Here is a 22,401-nt window from a genome sequence, read left to right as displayed (position 1 = left end):
GGTTTTTCTGCAAACTTAATTTTTGGGGGCATAGATTTTTAGAAACAAGAGCTTACTTGACGACCATTAATGTGAAACTATAGATACGCAAATAAAACGTAATGATGTAACCTCCAGCAGTGAATATTTGTAAACAAATGACCATCCCAGTGATCTGCCAATGTAGAGGCAAAATCCGTGATGTCCGCTAGGGGTGGGAACCTCTGGGTACCTCACGATGCGGTACGATTTGCAATACAAGGCTCATGATCACGATGATCTCACGATATGGAGATACATTGATCAGGAACTCATTCTACGATATAAGTAATAAACATAAAAACAAGCTATTTTCATCCTTCTGCTGTGAATTGGAATGAGTTTATCACGAGTAGATGTCCAATCCATTTGAACTAAGGATGGCAGCGAATGAACATCCCTCTCACCTCAAACGGATTTGACGTCAGTGGTAGGCAATGGCAGGCAATGAGTTAATTTTGGGGTATTTCATGTCATTTCCTGTTGGTATCCCGTCACTTCCTTTTCCATTTACGGGGCGCTTCCTGTTGATTTTGGGTCATTTACAGGTCACTTCCTGTTGATGTTGGGTTACTGAAAAGGAAGTGATTCACAGATGTCCCCAAATGAATAAGAAGTGACTCAAAATCAACATAAAGTCATCTGTAAGTGCCCTAAAATGTACAGGAAGTTACCTATAAATACCCACAAACCTGGCTTTGTATTCTCTGATTTCAGTGTCATTGATGGCAACAGATGTGCAATCCTGTCAAAATTAAATGGATGTCAAGCGTTGTCAGCGATGGCAACCAGTGAGCTAATGTAGATACTATTCTATTGGAAGATTTTGGTTGCAACCTGTTGGTTCCTTTTGTGCTTTTTTTAACGGCTTTTTTAAAATGATGTATCGATTCTTGGTGGGAGCATATCCACAACCTTTTGGGCTACAAATTATCACGATATATCACCTTTTCGATATGTTGTCACACCCCTAATGTCCACTTGCTGAGGCCTGTCAGCCAAGACAACCCCACAACATCGAGACTCTATAGGCACTATGGGTGGCATGGTACCCGTGGGTTATTTAAAAAAAGCATTGAATTTAGTTTTCCATTATTAAAGATATTAAAAGTATTAAATTAGCTGTTGTAAGTCTGGAATTTGTTCACCGTGGTTTTAATTTAAGAACATCTCTCTGCAACTTAAATTATATCCGTGACGCAGTTTTTTTTTTTTTTTTTTTTCTTTTTTTAATCCTAACCCCCCGCCGAAATGTCAAGTTTTATTTGTAGACCCGAGCCCGAAAAAAAACCCCCGAAATTCTATGTTTTCTTTATTTAAGACTCAGGAGAAAGGGAAGAGATGCACCAGTCACACCTGGACAGAGCACTGCTTGCTGCTGGGGAAAACGGACTGGTTGCGTTTTCAGTGATCACATTTGTGACGATGTCTGCATAAAAGCCTGTCTTTTGTAACAAATTCTCAGTTGGCAGAAAAAAAACCGCAAAGTTTTCTTAATGTTTAAATAGTCATTATAAATGTATTTACACAACGAAATAACGCTGGAAAAGTTTGTTAAATATAAATAAACAGATGCGGTTTTGGGGACTTACAGGGGGCAAGATTAAAAAAGGCGTATGGCACGCTCTGGCTCTGCAATGACGATACTGCGCCTTTTTTATCAAAATTATTTCTTTTATAACAAGTATTCCTTAGTTTAACATCCATACATCGTTGATATATGTTTATTTTAAAAAGTTGGTGAGAGAGAACCCTGGCCCGGCCCGGACGTAATAATTGAGATTTTAATTTCGTCATGTTTTCAGTTTAATTTAGCTGTTTCCAGCTTGCTATGTTTATAATTGCAATGTTTGTTTACCACTTTTCATCTTACTGCGAAGAGGGAGGAAGTTAGGCCGCTATGATATTTAAGTCATCAGCCATCTGCTGTGACCCGGGAATTTAACGCCTGCTTTCACGCACACTGCTTTCCGGGAAAGTCCCGGACATGATGCTAGGACTCGACTCGTGAACTGTCCGCCCTTTTCACATACTCCGCGGAGTATGTGAAAAGGGCTCAAGTCACATCCAAATACTTTGGGTCGCAGTTTATGGGTCATGCAAAGGCAGTGGACTTCCTTAAACATTTCTAAGTAAGTTGCCAATTTCGCCAAACAAAATGTGTTAGATGCAATAATGTATTTTTGCACGGTTTGCCTTTCGAATGAATGTGAATTTCGCGTTTTAACTCGAGTTAGCCATGTTCACTGGGGTCTTGGCAGGTGCACTAGCCTGTTACAGAAGATGGCTGGTCTGAGTCCTGTCCTCCTGTTTTTTTCATTAATTATTGTGTGCGTGCGTGTTTGTGTGTGTGTTTAAAAAAAATCTGAAAGACTTTATAATGTTACTTTAAATGCATTTTAATTGTATCATCAATAAATGTGCATTCTTTTGTCAAACACACTTAATAATTGAGGTTAAATTTGATGTTCAGTGCTTCGTTTAATATGATTCAATATTATCTAAATAATGGGTCCGAGGAAAGTATTAATTTTCAGTTGAAATGGCATTAAAAAAAGGTCTTAAAAGTCATAAATTTAGATTTATCAATCCTGGGGGGACCCTCGGGTGGATCTCATCCACCTCAGTATAAGACTGATGGTATGAAATTTACACAGTTGTTGTTGCATCCGGACCTTCCTCCTGCCATGTGTAAAGTCTGCTGGGATTGACTCCAGCTCACCCCTGACCCTAATGAGGGCAAGAAATGGATGTAAGGATATTAAGGCTTCACAAATAAATGAAATGTTCCTCTTTTTCATCATTGGAAATAATACCTTGTTGTACTTTTAAGTATTATTGTACTGGACAAAAAGATCAATCTTCCAGCCTTGCTCTAAGCTACATCAGATGCTCGTTAAGCCGTAGCTGTCTCTTAATCACAACAGATACCTGTTAATTACCAAACAAGTTCAAATGTTTTTGAGTCTTAAACTGGGATTTCAGATTGAGGCGTTGCCAAGACCCAGGCCGAGCGGTGCATGCATGGTTAACCATTTAATGAAACGCTGATGTAGATGAGGATGAAACTAGGAGTGTATTAATAGGGAGCTACGTGAACGACACGGTTTGCTATCAGGTCAGGGATAAAGCGTGAACTTGTAAACTCACAGAGGGGCTTTCTCCATTCCTCCCCTCGTCTTGCTACCTCACTGTTTCCCTTCGTGGTGTCGTCACTTAGCGGAGTTGCGCTCGATAGCATAGGCTGCTCTATGAGGGTAGCGATTAAACAACTCTCTGATTCTCATCCCCAGCAGAGTTCACTCAAAGGTAAGCCAGGATTTTACATCCAGAGAGATACTGAACTGCCCTTTCCGCGCTTTGTTCTAAGTAAATATTAGTGGCATTGAGTAGGAATTCCTTGGTAATAAATCGTTAGAGTACAATTGTAGAAGCTGCCACACTAAATATGTCGACTTAAAAAGCTTAAAAAGCTTCAATAAAATTGCAGCAAATGAAGCCTATAACAAAACTATTATTTCAAAAATTGTTTCACCAGTCAATTATTAGGGCCCGAGCACCAACTGGCGCGAGAGCCCTATTGGAATGCAAAGGATATTTTTTTTTCCATGGCAAATGAAAATGGCCAATTTGGAGGCCTGAAAATGCTCGAAAACGCACCAAAATTTGCACATACATGCGGGTTCACGTAAATTTCGATAATTTTATTATTTATTATTATTATATTTTGATTTTATGACATTGCGAAAAAAATGTAACGAAATGGCTCAGTGGTGCCCCCTTGAATAATTTTAAAAAGGCCTCTCCTATTAGGTTTTTTCAATGCAGAGCGATGAAATTTGGGGAGGGGATAGGTTGTGCAAAACTGCTCAAAAAAGTCTCTTGCACCCATATTCCAAACCCAACAGGAAATCGGGGATTATAGATTGAACTTTTTCTCGTTAGACGAAAACTGGCATTTGTCTGGTTATGTTCTAGTCTCCTCAGTCACCTTTTTAGCTTGTCATCGTGACGTCATAGTAAACAAAAAATTGTTCGTTGACGAAATATTTTCTGTATCGTCGTTGTTGACGAATACTGCACTGTTGTGTAAGAAGAAAAAATCTGCAGTTGAATTATTTTATAATTACGACATACCTTTCGATTATAATTGGCATCTTGTGGGAACAATATTTCCACTTGAAGGAAGTTGGAAGTGAACAACTGTTCTACCGTATTTCGCAGTTACTCACTTCTCAGAATAATGCCTGAAGAGACATTTTTCAAAGTAATTAGCACCCATCTTAAGAATAAGGAGTTTAAGCAGCCAAAGGCATGGCATAATGGTGTATCCCGAAGGTGATTAATAACATTGCAAGCTTCTCTTCAGATTTGATCTATTCTTAGGCAAACTTTGGCCTGAAGGAGAAAAGTCTTCTGGGATATGCTTTTGTTTATTTATTTTTAAATATGTAGAGTTTTTTGTCTATAAATGCATAGCCAAATCCTCTCACATAATCAGAATTGGAGATGCCTTGTCTTATAAATTTTCATGTTTTATTGCCATTGACGGTGATAGACGTCGAATCAATTTACATGTGAATATGGATTGGACATATATCTCTGTCGATGGCAGCATTAAAGTTACATTAAATTTGGGATGTTAGAAAAATAAAATCTTGATCTAATCTTGACAGCTAATGAAACGGAGTTTGACAATATTTTTGAACAGTCTGCCCTCCTCCCATATCCACCTCTTCGAATGTGCTCTGTTCAAACATATTTTGATACAACATTTAGTTCATTTTAGCCCTGTTGAAATATTTCAGATGGCAAAGCATGCATCTGTTTTTCCCTGGAGTCTTTCACACATATCTGTGCGCAATTAATGTGGATTTTGACAGATGGAGAGAAAAAAAAATGTCCTCGTATAAGAGAGAGAAGGGTACATGCCACAATGTGTGAAGTGCAAGCACGGAGGGATCCTCTCTAGTGTTTTTGCTGCCCGTGCCAGATGGACCAGGCAGAATTCTAACAGGTAGAAATTCAACAGCCAAATATGCCCAGAAAGCATCAGCAATTACAGTTGACAAAACAATGTCAACTGTTCTAAATTTGACTGGAAGAAAAAAATAAATGCTCCATCCATGATAAATGTTCATGAAATATGCTATAAATGGCTATTTCTTTGAATGATAATTGTGACTGGGAGTCATGTTTTATTCAAAGTGTGTGTGTTCTGAACACATCAGACTTGAAAATAAGTCCATTATCACAGTGTCTTTGCCTGGTAGCGAGCGTGTACAAATGAGGATTACAGAACTGGTAAGAAGGCAACAGGTCATGGTTGGTAAGCTGCCCGAGGGGGTCACTGATATAGAGTCACTTTTGACAGGCTGTGGAGGAGGCTCCATTGTTGCCCGTGTGTCTGCATGTTACCTGCAGGCACACCACTGAGACTACAGTATTATCCTATTATTAGGCTTAGTTGTTTACGCTTATTACTGCTTGTCAGGTAGGCAGAGAATCCTTCTCAAAATGAGCATCTGAAGAAAAATACATGACTGCTACTTGATTGGCTAGTACATCGGATTTGGATTAATTCTAAGAAAGCTTTGATAGGACACAACAAACAGGAAATTTCTTGTTGACACAAACAGCTAAAATACTTTTTTCAGATGAAAATACTATGCCATGTCAGATGAGAGGAGAAAAACAGCTGCGATTAATGTATCTGGTTTGTAGCGGAAATGAACATTTAAATAAAAAAAATAAATAAATAAAAAAAGACCATCATATGGTCTGGCAGATTTTGGGCGTAGGACCAGGGATGACAAATGTGCTCTCGCAATAATTCAATCTGTTCTCATAAGTCTGTAACTTTTAGGGACAGACAGAATGAAAATGTTCTGGCAATTAGGCCGCTAAGTCAGCGTCCAATGAGTGTGATCAAGTGTCAGTTTAGATGCTTCTTTTCTCACTTTATCTAATGACAGATTGTGGGGTATTAAGATACTTGGTAAGTGGCAGGAAGTTAACTGTGATCATTCGAGCAAGAGGATTTGGCTTTATCAGATTGGAAATGTTTTGCTGCCAAGCCGAGCGATGCCAGGTCTGAGAATACAGTGGAACCTCCGAAGTTGAACGGCTCAGTCGTTTTAGCATTTGCAGTTCCACCCCAAAAATATATCCTGTGAGACCTTGGTTTATGATTACCATTAGAGCTCTCATGTAATTAAATGGCTGCCACTGATGACGCTAGCCAATCCATTTTGACAAGCCAGACACCCCACTCAATATGGACTGGACATCTTGCGCCGTCAATGGCACTGAAACATGAGTAACTCATGATACGATTTGCTATACAAGGCTCACCATAACGATTGCCTCACGATATGGCGTTAGAACAATTATTGATACGTGAGTCAGGAAATAATTCTATAAAATACAGTATATTGATTTTTTTTTTTTTGGTCACTTTCTGCTGATTTTTGGGGCATTTCTTGATCACCTACCGCTGATTTCAGCTTACTGAATGGGAAGTGACTCAGGAATCTCGCTAAATGAATAGAGAGTGATTCAAAATCAACCGGAAGTGAACTGAAAATGCCCTAAATTGAAACTGAAGTGACATATAAATCTCTCCAAAACCAGGAAGACTCGCTGTGAATCGGTTTCAGTGCCATCAATGATCAAAATGGATTGGACATTCAGCGCCATAAATGGCAGCCAATGAGCTAACACAGACACGATTCTAATGAGAGATTTTGGTAGCAACCTGTTGGTTCCTTAATTTTTTTCCCGAACAGTGACACCTTTTTAAAACGATATATCGACTCTTGGCAGGGCCATATCGATAACCCGGGGGTCGGCAACCCGTGTTTTGAGAGCTGTATGCGGCTCTTTAGCACTACCCCAGTGGCTCCCTGGAGCATTTTCAAAAATGTTTGAAAATGGTAAAAAAAAATGCAATATTGAAGGAAAATATATTTTTTGGGTTGATATGGTTTCTGTGGGAAGACACAAATAACACATTCTTAATGTTTTCCGATGCTCAAAAAATGTGTAGAATAAATATTACATTTCAACATTTCTGTCAACCGAGATTTGCGTCATAGCCTGCAACACACGTTTCTAACAGCAGGGCAGGATGCCATGCAAACAAACCGGCAGCCGAGTATCTTGATGGGAGTGAGAGAAAAAGTGTGATTCCATTACTTCTGAAGAACTTTTGAAGAAGCGCAAAAATAGATTTAAGAAGTGGATCGCATCGCTAAGCTCCACTACTGCTGCATGTACATTCGAGAGAAAGATGTGCGCGCACACGTTTGCTCTTTTATATTACTTAAACATTTTTCAATAATACTCTGTGTGTGATATCATCAATCACTTTACATACGCATTTTTAAATGGGCACTTTTAAGCGAATGCTTTCAAGAACAACCGGACCATTTTGTGCGTTGGATGCACTATAGGGAAAAAAAACATTAAATCATGAAGGGCCATTATGTATATTTAGCCATCATTTTGCTAGTAGGCTAATATAGCTACATACAGCATGTGTTGCCTTCATTGTTAGGCTTAATATAAGGCTTTTAATTTTTTTGCGGCTCCAGACATGTTTTTTTTTTTTTTTTTGGTCCAGTATGGCTCTTTCAACATTTTGGGTCGCCAACCCCTGCGAAAACCTTTTGGGATACAAAGTATACGTGATACATCACCATTTTGGTATATTGTCACACCCCTAACTACCAATGACTTAAATGATTTGAAAGAAATCAAATGTATTTCTGTTTTTAATCTTTTTTTTGTTTGTTTTTGTTTACATGTTATCGATGCATATTGTTGTTTATTCATACAAAATATCTAAAAATAATACAGAAATAATTGTTAATAAAAATAAAATGATTATTTATTGTGACCTGGCTTCCACATATGTGGACATAAAATCTTTTGGAGCACAGATGTATACCAAATGTAATATTGTGGCCTTCTGTACATGAACCGAAAATGAGGTGTTCATATAAGCCAGGTCTTGATGGTGTTTTTTTCCCCCTTAACTATTACCAAAGATAGTCACATGCCTTGGTTAATTACTTCCATAAGTCATATTTTTTATTTTTTATTTTTATTTTTTTAATGTTTTGTTGTGGTTGTATTTTTAATACTAACACTCATATATATATATATTTGCAGTGGTACCTCTACATATGAAGTTATTTCATTCCAGGACCTTGTTTGTAAGTCTAAATGTTATGCAGGATTTTCCCATAATAATACATCAATAGTTTAATTCGTTCCACAACCCGAAAACCTACACTAAATCCTACTGTTACAAATGGCAATTACACATAGCAAAACAAATAAATTATTAATAACAATCGGGAAAATAATAATTATTATCATTCCTGTAATAAAGTACATAACTAATCGGGTTCTAATGTTGCGGATGTATTTTGTGTGCTGTACCTGAACGCACCCCATGGTTGACGTGACAGAGTGAGAAAGGTGCGGTAAAGATTTTACTTTAATGTTCTGTTGTTGCTGGCGTCAACTGCCGCAGACAGTAGGAGTGTTGTGTTGCACAAGTTCTGAAATAAATGATTAAAAACCTGACGAAGCTGGCGGTTTTTTTGACAATGTTACCACAATAATAATTGTCACCTTAACTTATTAAGACGGGCGAACGGAGGTTGGAGGACCATTGAGATCGTAGACATTCTACGGCCGTATTGTCGAGCCAGTTCACGGATGCGCACACCACGCTCATATTTTCTATCTGTCTATTTTCCATCTTCATTTCAATGCTAAGCGTCATCTTTTTTTCACCACCTGCACTAACCTTCTTGGAACCCGTGATGATTTCTCTCAAAAGAAAATCCACCGTGCGTCCTTCTTGTGGGTAAACAAAGAAACTGCGGCGCTGTCATATATCATCGTATTTCGAGCATGTCTTCGGATGTAGAAACAAATGGCAAATCAGATTTTACGTCGGATGTCGAAAAGATCGTGTGTTGAAGCGATCGTATGTCGAGGTACCATTGTGTGTGTGCGTGTATATACGTATACATTAGTAATTCAATACTGGCTCGTCTGATTCTTTTATAAAAGCCAACATTGTGTCCAAAGATAAAGAATGAACTACGAAATATAAGTGGGATAAATGTTTGTTTTTTTCAGCCATTAAATAATGAGTGTATATCGTTTCACGATTAAAATTCATTACGAAAAAGTCTCATTGATCATCATCAACAACCAACCAATCTTGTTGATTCGATGTCCAAACCTGAATCATTTTCATTCCCATTGATTTGACTGTTGCCAGCATAACTTTTAAGTTGACCAGCGCCATCGTCGTTCTCTTAATTCCTTCCATTTGCTGCCTTCACCTCCATTATCGTAACAGAAATATGTGGACATCAGTTCAGTCCACTGCCATGCATTTTCAGCACTGTCTGAATTGCAAGTCAACAACTGTCAGCAACTCCTGTCTTCATCCAAAGAGTCTACCTGGGGAGTCTGTGGATAAGTCAGTTTATGAAAACACTGATCATATCCTCTTGTTGTTTTGTAGGACAGGCTATATCTTCTGGTGATGGTTGATCCTGATGCTCCAAGTCGTTCTAATCCAAGGTCCGCTTACTGGAAGCATTGGCTTGTCACAGACCTACAGGTATTTTCACCCACTTTCAACTGATTGGAAATCAATGCTGATGATTAAAACTGAGAGTAAAATACAATAGAATAGCCATATATTGTCACTGCACATATTTCAGAGCAACAAAAAAAATGGTCACAAAGTGACAAAATAACACTAAGCCGCATTGCTCAAGCTAAGGGGAATAGCAATAGCTTAGTTTTGTCCTATGCAATGTCGCGTTTCAGGTTGGTATACAGCCGGTGTCCTCAATTAGTGGACCGTGGGCCACAACCGGACCACGGCACACCTCTCTGCGGACCCACAGACGAACGAAAAAACGAGAAAAAAACTTTTTTCAACATATATCATTTGTATAAACCGCCGATCTATCGCTATGCGCTACTATTCTATCACTAAATTCGGTTTCATTTTTAGTCTAATATCTTCCATGTTCTAACTTCTGTTGTCATCTCTATGACAATGATGCGCTGATTGGCTGAGAGAGCCTGCATGGATTCACTGATTGGCTGAGAGGCTTGCATGCTACTAGGTAGCGTGGTTGGACCACAGCAGTGTCAGCAACCTCAAACACGAGTCGCACCCGACACTTTGCAATCTGTTTGTACATGCTGTCGTGTACTTTATTTTTCATTCAAGAACATGAGTCATACTGTGAGCAAATGTGATTTATTTCCCCGTGTTACCCCAGCACTCTCGCTGCATGCGGGCAACATTCAAGATCACAACGTTAAGCAACGTTCTCGCCCCCCGATCACGAACGCCCGTCTCGGTGAGGAACGTTCACTAACACCACACATGCCACCAGTAGAAGACCGAATCTAACAAAATGGCATGCTCAAAGTTGACAAAGAGAAGAAATGTGGACAACGAAAATCGCCATTACAATGAAGAATGGAATGACAAATATGCGTCCATTTTACCAACTGCAAGTACCAAACCTATGTGCTTAATAAGCTTAAAGACAGTTGCTCTGAAAAAAAGTGAAAATGTGAAACGCCATTATGTTAAAGAGCACAGCTCTTTTGAAGATGTTTCCTCCTGAATCAGAATTGAGAAGGCAAGCAATTAACAGGTTGAAGCAGTCATGGCTGATGATGTGAGTAAACAGCTTTGTGACCCCCAAATGCCATTTCTCTCATTGAGCAGTCTTTTACAGTTAAAGTTACTGTCAATAATTGTTATGTTTGCACCTTAAGGACAGAGCTTGTCATTTATGTTCTGAACAAGTGAACATGTACTGTACTTGCCTGGCACGGCCAGACTGTTCTCCCTGGTTTTTTTCAAACACTAGCCACGTTTACATGCTGACTTTTATTCATACCGATTCAAATAATTCCGAATGGAAATTTCACATCAGCTGTTTACATGTCACTTCATCGATTCCGATCCAGCGTTTACATGTGACTGCCTTTATTCCGAAAGGACGTTTGACAACTGCCGTCTGACATGCGCAGATTAATCAAAACAAAGCGTCACGTTGCAAAACATGGAGCTCGATCATCAGATCAGCTGCTGTTTTAACTTTTCGAGTGGAAACAAAACTTCAGAATGATACGCCGTTAATTTAAAAAGTTGTGTGGGTGCGCTGTGCGTGTGCTTGGAAGCCATGTTGCAAGTGACGTTACTTACGTCACTGAGTGACGTCACCACGTCAGTACGGAGCATGCGCAGAAAGAACGCAACCAGACACCATTCCGCTTCCCTGTTTACATGATATAATTTTACTTCTAATCGGTTTGGGAAAAGGAATATTCCACCCCTGTGAATCGAAATGAAATTCCATTCGGTTTGGGCCTGTTCATTCCGAATGAGGTGTTTATATGGAACACATTTATTCGGTTTGAACAAATATTCCGATTGTAATTGGAATATTTGGCTCCATGTAAACGTGGCAATTGAGAGAATAATCTGGGTCTCAGCCCATTAACGGGCTCTCGAGCAAGTACAAAATCAATCGGCAAATCAGATTCGTTTATTTGCATGAAGTATTCTTAACGAGCAACGTCACTCTTCCGAGTCGGAAATCGTCTCCACAACAACACAGATGGTGAACAGGAGAGCCGAGAATATGTTCCAATCCACGGTAAAATCAGTTTTAAATTACCAAAAACACATCGACACAAGTCATTGACAACAGTCGTTCTCGCGCTAGCCATGTTGAATAAACTCCGCTCTCCTCGTATGTTTACTTCTGGGCGCAAGTCCCTCGTCCCGCCCGTCACTGATTGGTCCACTCCGCTGTCTGTTTGCTGTGGCTGGCTCCGCCCTGGAAATTTTATCCACTTAATGGTGGCCAGACTCAATAGCTGGAACAGCAGTGAGTCTGGAGTACCAGGCTAGTACTGTACTACTTGTACATGTCTTGTCCAGCAGTGTTTTATAGTTAGAAAATGTACTGTCAATAGCTATTGTTTGCACCTTAATGACAGATCTTGTCAATTATTTCGAGTACATGTGTAAACATTGTACTTGCATGTTTTTTTATTTATTTATATTTTTTTGTCTTTTTAAGTCAAAAAAATGTTTTGTTAATTTTTTATTTAATCAGAATGTACGATTAATAAATGGACCCATGCTTGTATAAAAAAAAAAAAAAAAATTATGGACCTTCAAGATTTGTATTTGAGGACCCCTGGTATATGGGCTTGAAAAATAACTGTTGTTTGAAAAAAGTTTCAGTAAAGTTGTACAACTCAGATGACAATACAAAATAACCACTATATCTTTAATTTAAACAGAAATAAATTCTACCGCTGAATGCAATGAATTGAGTATACCCCGAGAAACTGTCTAAAACAAATACAAATGATACTTTTAAAGTTTAGAGGTTCAGGAAATTTACATTGCAAGTGTTGCTCTCAGCTGCCACATTTGTGTCATACTAGGAAGTATCGGTACTGAAATGTTGTATCCAGATACTCTATTTGATTGCAATAGTATCTCTTTGTTTTTGCGAAATTTGTTGGGAAATTTGATTTTCATATTACTATTGATAGCATATTTCTGCATTTTCATTGATAACTCATTGGCTACCATCGATGGTGATAGACTTTCAATCCATTTTAAGCAGTCAAAATGTCTATTGGCATTGAAAGATGAGCATTCACAACCAGGATGTGATTCAAAATCAACAAGACTTGGCCTGGAATCGAAGCTAAATCATCAGGAAGTGACCTGGTAATGCCCCAAAATCAAAGGGAAGTGACACAAAATAAACAAGAAGTGACCTGCAGGATATTTTAATGTGGTTTATATCAAATTATTGGCTGCCATTGATGGAACATTGGATGAATGATAATTCACTGCTAGTCGACCCACTTCAAATGGATTGGACATCAGAGACCAGTGTTGTTTTTAGCCACCCTTTTAACTTTCATCTTGGTGTTAGTCTTTTGGATGATAATACTAATTAGCCTTAGTCAAATTTTAGTCATCTTATGTGTGTCTAGGTTTTGTTGACGAAAACTAGACTAATTTCGTCGATGTTTAATAAAAACAATTTCGTCTGTAAAATTAATAAATTTTACTCCAAAAATAAAGGTTTCCAACTATTTCAAACGGACATTGACAGAGGAGCACATATGATTGTAGTTTCTACAACAACAACTTGGTAATAATTACACACTATATTTAAAACTATAATAATTCATCAATATTTATATCCACCTGGATGCCACGAACTATATGTATAAAAAAAGTTGTCCGAAAGTTTAAAAGGACTCTCGCGAATGTTATGCTAACGCTATGAGTTACGTTTAGTGTGTGATGATCACTCGGCACAGACCTTTTAAAGGCTAAAGCAACATTGCATATTCTCTTTGGTGTTTGCAAGGCTTGACACTGGAGAGGACCCTGCACTGGTGAGTGGAGGGGGGCGTAGCACTTCACTTGAGCGACGCAACAAGACACCACTACAATGCAGGCTAACTACACATTAAATGTCACATAATGTGAACATGTGATGGAAACAATTGCGCATTTACGTCTCGTTCTCGTCTGGTCAGACGAAAACTGGCATTAGGCTTGTTATGTTGTAGCCTTCCAAAACACGTTTTTAGCTCATTGTTGCCTCATTATTGTCATGAAAAAAAGTGTTGACAGAATATTTTATTTATTGTCATCGTTGACGAAAATAACACTGCTAGAGACAAACTCATTTCAGTTCACAGCAGACGGATGACTGGATCATTTTTTCATTTTACATCATTGGACATCAATCATTGTCAATGGCAGAAAGAGTTCATTAAAAATCAAAATTCCCAAATTAAATTTTATGTATTACCGAAAAATTTTCCCCCAGAATTGAATATTGATTGAGCAAATTCTCCCAATTAAATACCGTACTTCACTTTATGATGGTGATAGATGTCCACTCCATTTTGGAGGAGCATTGACTGCCATCCTTCCCATTTAGAATGGATAGGAAGTCAGTGGCAGCCAATAAGTTAAAATCAAGTACTCACACTTCGACTCGCAGGCAACAAATGTACCCTCATGTGTTTTTATCACTTTTCCTTGGCTGGTGCGTACATGTGCGCCAGGGCCGAAATTATGAATGGTCTCGGAGCCCAAATTGGCAAAAAGGGGTATGCCAAGTAGAAAAATGGGGATTTTTGGTATTGCGTCTGTGCCCCAGTAAACGCCTGTGACAAAAGTGTGGGAGTAAGTCTTTCTAAATGGCTGTGAAGTTTGCAAGGGCCTGTCAGCAGCAATTTCCCTCTGCTGCACACAGCCCGAGACGTGTCAATGCAGGCGTGTGAGACTGCGATTGAGGATAGCAGCATGCGAGGCGCACACTCGTTCCTTGCTACCTCAGACCCCCCGCCCTCCCCCTCCAATGGAGAGATCTTGGCTCAGTGTCCTCCCTTCATCTGTTCCCCCAGGCAGAGCTGCTCCCCCGATGATCCACACTTCTCCATATTTTACACCCCCAAAATGGGCACGGCTCCGATCCCCTTTTTCCTCTTCTTATTATACATTCGTTTTTTGTGTCTTCACATTCCAAATGCATGTTAAGTTGGTGATTGCTTCGAATATTTGTAGACTTTTTTTGGGGTGATGTGTTTAATCCCACGAAAACCGGGAGATCAACTCCATAGATTAAGACTAGTGGTCTGAAAGCAGACGCACAAAGATGCTTCTGCCGCTCCCATTTAATTTCAGACTGCGTCGCTCTACGCTAAATATATTCATAATTGATTCAAAGATCCAAATGGAATGCATCTGGGATATGTATTTAGCTTCAATACTGAGCTTCTATGATTTGTAGATCCATGCTGATGTTTTATTTCAAGGGTGTGAATACCTTGGTTTATTTAATCAAAAATTCTTCTCAATTGAAAATAAAAGGGCAATTTACATTTTTGGTCATCAAAACAAAATAATGAATAATAACATAAAGACATGGCGTCCACATTTGTGAACATCATCTTTTGGGTGATGCAGGCCACAGTATTCACATATGTGGACGCTAGGTTGTATTATTTATGAATATAAAATTGAAATTAAGTGTGGGACTTTAACACGTTATGATCAGTGTTGTTAATAGAGTAAGACTTGTTTCTAACAGTGTTATTTTTTCTCCAGAAGTGAGTATTCTAATTACCGTATTTTTCAGACTATAAGTCGCAGTTTTTTTTCATAGTTTGGCTTGGGTTCAACTAATGTGTGAAATTATTAACACATTATTATATCATCACTGATGGTTTGGAGAATTTGTTAGAATGTTCTTTATGCTATATTTATAACTCTTAATAGCTATGTTACGTTAACATACCGGCCACGTTCGCATTTCATTGTTCATGCATCCATCGTGTAACATTATCATACTGTACAATTATTCAGCATGTTGGTCTCGATTGTATTTTTATTTTGAACTACCTTTCAAAATGACATATCTGTTCTATGTGTTGGATTTTTTCAAGTAAATTTCCCCCAAAAATGCGACTTATACTCCACTGCGACTTATGTTTATTTTTCCTCTTCACTGCTCATTTTTGGCCTGGTGCGACTTATACTTAGGTGCGGCTTATAGTCCAAAAAATACGGTAATTACTTTTCCTATCTTTGCAACACTGTTACTGTTACTAAGGATGTGAAGGGACGCGTTACTACAATTTGGTTGAATGAGGTGCAAATTGTCTAGTTTTAGCACAACTGCCTGGGAGAGATCAAAGCGGGATGGGAGGAGGAAGGGGTGGTGACGCCATGCAAACGTGATGATGATTGGCTAGGTGGCTCGGAGCATTAGCACAACATTCGCGTTCTTGTTAGCATTAGCATTAGCATGGCAAGCGTCATCTTAAACTCTCAGGCACCTTTTTTTTTTTCTACATTTCACCAGAGCAAGGCCCTTCGCTCCCGGCCATTTTACTGGATTCTGACTGATTTTGCAAGGCCCACAGAAAATTCTGTTCTATTGCTATATGCTATATGAACCCACCAAAAGAAAGATTAGACTCTCTTCTTTCAGCAGAAAAAAGGTTAGTTCTTATCTTTTTTCATTCTTTAGAAATCAGCATTAGAAAATAGCTTAGTTTGAGCAATTTTCCAATCTCTGATGAAAAAACAGAGAAATTGAGCTTTTTGTAAAAGCATACATTTCTAACATAACTTTGACTTTAACACAGCTATTTTTCGGTTTTGTGACATCCCAAACATAGTTTTCGTTCTACAAAATAACATAAACAACAAGATAAATAGAGCTTTAGATCGCAAAGTAACAATTTATTTACACATAACTAAACTATTGAACTGTTGAACTATTTGCGCACATAAACACGGGAAGGGCTCTTGGCTGCTCCCGGTTGATTGAGGTGGCTGCCAGTAATCTAAGTCCGAATCAAGATCGGTCTCACTTTTTTCATCATCATCATCGTTGGTTTCAACCTCGGGCTCAGGAGTAACGCAACGTGAGCGCCGCAGAACGCGTGTGGAACCTGACTCTGTCGTGGCCGTCACCGTCTGTCTCATCAAGATAGATTTTTTTGAATCCTTCTTTGACGATGGTTTCGTTTTCTTTTCAAAACACTCCTCCAGTGTTGTTTGCCTCCCCCCCCCCCCCCCCCCCCCCCGATCTTTCTCCACATTTTCCTCAAATTGTCACGCGTCTTCACAAGATCCCTCCAACTTCAGTTTCCTGACTATTTTTCTTCACTTCCTTTCTTGGCCCGAGATAAGTTCTTACAAAATGCGCTACTGCCCTCCAGTGGCCAGTTTTATTGCTTTAAAATGAGTTTTGAGCATTGTACATTGCAGTTTAGGTGCAACAGAACCTAGTGATGCCTCTTGTCAAATAAAAAAATCAGATCGCCACATAGGTTTCGGGGTACGGATCGGATCGTGACAAAAGTGGATCGTTCTAGCCCCAATATCTATATATATTAGGGGTGTGACAATAAACACAAGTCACGGTTCAGTACGTAGCTCGGTACGGGTGTCACGGTTTGGTGCAGGTTCAGTACAACAGGAAAAGCAAAAAGGCTTTTTTTCCCCCCAACAGCATTTGAAAGTTTGTATACAGTTACACTGTTATATAGGTGTAATTTAAAAAAAAAATGAAATGAAATGAAAAAAAATCCGTTCAATTCAATCAGTGAATATAAACATGTTTTATGTGAAAGATGATTTAGAATGTGTAATGCAATATCTATAACATGAAAAGTAACGTCAGTAACTAATTACTCTTACAATGAGGTAACTGAGTTGCTAACTCACTTTTTTGAGAAAATAATTTCTAACAGTAACTAATTATATTATTTATATTATTTGATTATATTATACATATTTTAGTCATTTCAAAATGTGTTTCCTTAATCTAAGTACATGTAGTACACAAGGCGGAGACTTGAATGGAACAACACTTCTTTATTCAGTGTGCTTCTCAGCATTTATATCACCGAAACATCACAAAGATTCCTTTTATACTGTAATACCACACCCACAGGAAGTGCACACTATGGCAACAACAGTGTGACATAAATATGTCACTTCGTCTTCGTCTAGTTTTCGTCAATGTAAACTCAGGGGCGAAAAAATTGTCTAGTTCGGTCGACAAATACACAAACTGTTTCCGTCTGTAAAATTAGTAAGTAAATAAAGTTTCATTCAAAAATTAAATAAGGGTTTCCAACAATTTCAAATAAACGTTGACAGACGACCATATATTGTAGCATCTCCAAGGACAGCACTAACTTTAGGATGATAATAAATACTCAGGAGGAAAACTGTATATTTTTTTCAATTAATTATACCCTCCAGGACGCCACGAGCTCCATGTATAAAAAAAGTTGTCCGAGAGTTTAAGAGGACGCTCACCACGCTAAGGTTTATGATAATGCTAACGCGAATGCTATGCTTACACTACGAGCTACATTTAGTGAGTGATAATCACAGAAATTTAAAGGCTAACCCAACATTGCATGTTCTCTTGCAAAGATAAGAAGGCAAATATTACTTCAAAAGCACCAAGCCTGGGGAGGACACCGGTGACACAACCAAACACTGCTACGATGCAGGCTGACAACATGTACAATATGAAAATGTCACAAATTGTGAACATAGGACACAAACTATGGCACATTTTCCTCTCGTTCTTGTCTCGTCAGACGAAAACTGGCATTCATCTTGTTGTATTTTCGTGTCATTTTTAGCTCGTCATGAAAAAAATTGTTCATCGACGTTATATTTTCATTGTCATTGCTGACAAAAAAAAACCTGTTCAAGATTTTTTATTACAGTCCAGTTGAGGTCAAAACAACATTCGACACATGTAACAAAGAAAATACACATACTAAGAATTAAAGACCTCCATTATTTTTTTCCACCCTATTTAACCTAAATAAATAGCATTGTTGATGAAGGGGAACTTTTTAGAATCCATTGGTCCAGTAATTAAGGGAAAAGTTTATTGTTTGGCCCTTTGTCCGAAAACATAACGAATCCCCGTAGCTTTTCTATGCTCCAAAGACTGAATTCTTACCTCCAAATTCAAGGTTGTTCGACCCATACCCTAAAAAGGGTTAACCACGTGCAACTAAACAAATTGCCCAGACAGACATGCTCGGTGCCGTCCTTCAAGCAATTCACTCAGCATGTCACTTGTGTGGGTGTTGACCTGCTCTCGGCCAGTTTGATGGCATGCTTTTTCGTATTGTGACCGCTGTTTGGGCAGGAAGGTTAATGAGCCTTTTGAGTGATGCCAACCCATTGTGGGAGGTGTTTAATTCACCAGTGTGACTCTGTGACATCACACAACCATAGCTTTGTCCCCCCTTCAAGTGTTCACGGTATTTCATTTCATGTCACTCTGACAGATCTCTTAATAAGTATGACAAAGAGATATAGAGTGAATGAATAGGCTGTAATCATTTAAAAAGAAAAAGTGTTTTATACATATATAAATATCTCCAACCCCTATAGCCTTGCATTTTTTTTTAACTCTTAACATCAAATATAACATTTTACCTCGCTCCTCAACTGATAGCAGCCAATTCTGACACATCTTTTGTTACCTCTAGTCTATATTCATTCATCTGTCCAAGGTTGTGGGCTAGCAGTAGTTCATATATGTTGCCATAATTAATCTGTATTCTTTATCCGTAGCTAGCATCATGAAGGGTAAAGATTTTCTTAATTCAGCCTGCTTTGAAATGAGGTCAGGCTAGATGCAACAACAGGCCTCATTAGAGGCAGAGGTAGCAGGACGACAAGGACGTAAGGTTTACCTGTATCTTTCTTTCTGCTCACCTTGATTTCACAAGCAGTACATTTAGATGCTATCTCTTCACTTATTAGAGAGCGTTAAGTATTTCTTTGCCTGTAGTGAGAATTGACAAACGTCTTCCAAGCACTTTTTGTTGCTCTTTGAGCATTCACAGACGTTAGGATTCTAGAGATGGGACAACATTACACGAGAAAATGTGTATTTTTATTCCTGTAGAAATATTTTAGTGTACAACCTCTGGGGCGTTTGACCTTATACTGTCAAGTTCACTCTTTTCCAGAATAATTTACATACACTGCTGGTCAAAGTATTGGCACCCCTGCAATTCTGTCAGATAATACTCAATTTCTCCCAGAAAATGATTGCAATTACAAATGCTTTGGTAGTTATATCTTCATTTATTTTGCTTGCAATAAAAAAATACAGAAGAGAAAGAAAAGAAAAAAACTATCATTTTACACAAAACTCCAAAAATGTGCCGGACAAAAGTATTGGCACCCTTAGCCTAACACTTGATAGAACAACCTTTAGACAAAATAACTGCGAACAACCGCTTCCGGTAGCTATCAATGAGTTTCTTACAATGCTCTGCTGGAATTTTAGACCATTCTTCTTTGGTCAACTGCTCCAGGTCTCTGAGATTAGAAGAATGCCCTTCTCCAAACACTCCCATTTTCAGATCTCTCCACAGTTGTTCTATGGGATACAGGTCTGGACTCATTGCTGGCCAGTTCCGAAGTCTCCAGTGCTTTCTCTCAAACAATTTTCTAGTGCTTTTTGAAGAGTGTTTTGGGTCATTGTCCTGCTGGAAGACCGATGACCTCTGAGGGAGACCCAGCTTTCTCACACTGGTGATGTCGCAGACAGAAGAAATTTAGCATCTGGAGGGCCTCAGGATCTCTTCCGTCGTCATCGCTGGGCACCGCATCACTTGGTTCATCTATGACTCGACCCACTCTCTGATTTCGGGAAACTGGGTGGCGACTGACTTGCAACGCTTTTTTCATCGTGTTGAGGGTTTCCGCCACTTAATTTTTTATATTTGGCTTCCTGGGGGGAAAAAAAACATCACAGCTGCATGAACTGTAGGATGAATCCTAATTTTAATTTAATAATTTTTATTAATAATTTCTTGGTGATCAAATAATAATGCCCCAGTTAAAGCAGCATCTATTTGCCGCTATTGTTCCCTCTTCAAATAGGTAGACCTTGATGTTGATCCTGTAGTACAATAGTCGTTGTTTTATTGAGATGTATTTGGTATATCAAGGCCTGGCAGGTGGATCGTTTTATATATAGGCTATATATTTACCCTGTGACAGGCCAAAAAATAACTAGCCAATGACCTAATTGGTGCTGGGGACATTTGAATTTACATAATACCTATTGATATAATAATAACATCACAAGTAGACGACCTGTCAGCAAACCTACCAACTTATGACAGGCCAACAGCAACAACGAAAAAAATGTTGCACTTCAACAAACAGGCAGTAGTTTATCAACAGAAGTGCATCAAATTTTAGAATCAGGAAAGCCAGTAAGGGTCTACTTATGTCTTGTTGCATTGTTGTAGGTTTTCGAAGCTGCCGTCGCTGAAATGATGAAAACAATGAGCTGACTGGGGACCTGTATGCATGCTTACAAAAATGGTCCAAACCTTTGCAGGAGAGGTTTTTTTTGGACCACTCATAGAGTCTCGAGTCTGAGCAATTCATCGCTACACATCGAGATGGCATGACGAATCTCGCGAGTTAAACCCAGAAAATGTTTGCAATATATGGCGAGGATAGCATGGTGCTATACTTCCGTGTTCGGAGTGGTGGCGTGGCTCCCTGGAAGTTATGTCATCAGGTAGCGGTCGGCAGGGCGGCGCGTCCCTCGTTGCTAAGGTGCTAAGGCCATAACTCAAAAACTACGCGGTCAATTATTTATTTATTTATTTATTTTATGTGACTTTTTGACACAGCGAATGATGCATTTAATACAATTCAACCGAGTAAAACACTCAAGAACGAAATCCGAAAAGCTCTTCAGCTGCCCTTTAACGTATACACTGTTCTAATGGACAATTTTACTAGGAAGAGTTTGAAACAGTGACAATATATTGATTCTTGGTTGGTGCATATCGATAACCTGTCGGGATACAAAGTATTGCAATATATCACCATTTCGATAAATTGTCACACCCCTACTGGGCAGTGCTTTGACATTTTAACGGCATGAGATGAATCGCACAAAATGAACAGCAATTAATCTCATTGTCATACACACAATCTAATAATAAATTCAGAAGTAGTTTGTAGTGCACATTTTAAATATACTTCTATATTTGAAAAATATAAATTTATATTAACACATGGGGAATCAATTGAAGCATGTTTAGAATAATGAACTGTTTATGTTTGTGATTTTACTGAAAGTTAACTTGCCCGGGCTTAGATTATTCATCAAATTGCAGTCAATTACCAAAATAAGCATCAGATTGTGTTAATAAGCATATTGTTTTGCTCTCTTAAGTCAAAATCCAGATTGTGAGTACACACCCCCACTCACTGGCCTCCCAGACTCTTAAATCAATGCAGATGTTCCAGTATGTCTCACAGCGATAATTACTCTAACAAGTAAATCATTAGTTTCGGAATAGAGGCAGCTTATGCACACAGCACTGGCTGTTACTTGTTGGAGTTAATGCTCTCATGATCGTTTCAGTAGCTTGAGTCAAAACTGATGCAATATGAACAGTGCTTTACTTAATGCTTTTTCCCGCTCAAAGGTGTTTGTTATCGCTGTCAAATCCTCTTTAAGAAGGATGTAGAGCCTGAGGTTTTCATGGATTTGAAGTTTGCATTAGGATAATTACTAGAATTTATGTGGGATTTTCCCCCCTTTTATGTTTTTAAGGGTATTATAATTCCTAGAAAAATTATTAGTGCACAATCACAAAAATAGATGTAAAATTTACTTGTACTGGGCTGTAACATTTTCTCTTTCTGGCTAATTGAAGACAGTTGGACAG

General features: G+C 38.6%; 1 protein-coding gene across 2 annotated transcripts in view; it reads left to right on the top strand.

The window, feature by feature from the left end:
- Positions 1–22,401, top strand: part of LOC130912986 (phosphatidylethanolamine-binding protein 4) — a 161,591-nt gene that overhangs the window by 46,512 nt on the left and 92,678 nt on the right. For both annotated transcript variants that reach the window (XM_057831203.1, XM_057831205.1), the window contains exon 4: positions 9,572–9,670. In XM_057831203.1, the coding sequence (XP_057687186.1) occupies positions 9,572–9,670 (99 nt within the window). The remainder of the gene's footprint in view (positions 1–9,571; positions 9,671–22,401) is intronic.

Source organism: Corythoichthys intestinalis, chromosome 3 (assembly GCF_030265065.1).
Source record: "Corythoichthys intestinalis isolate RoL2023-P3 chromosome 3, ASM3026506v1, whole genome shotgun sequence".
Taxonomy (NCBI): Eukaryota; Metazoa; Chordata; class Actinopteri; order Syngnathiformes; family Syngnathidae; genus Corythoichthys; species Corythoichthys intestinalis.
This window is presented reverse-complemented; position numbering and strand designations above follow the sequence as displayed.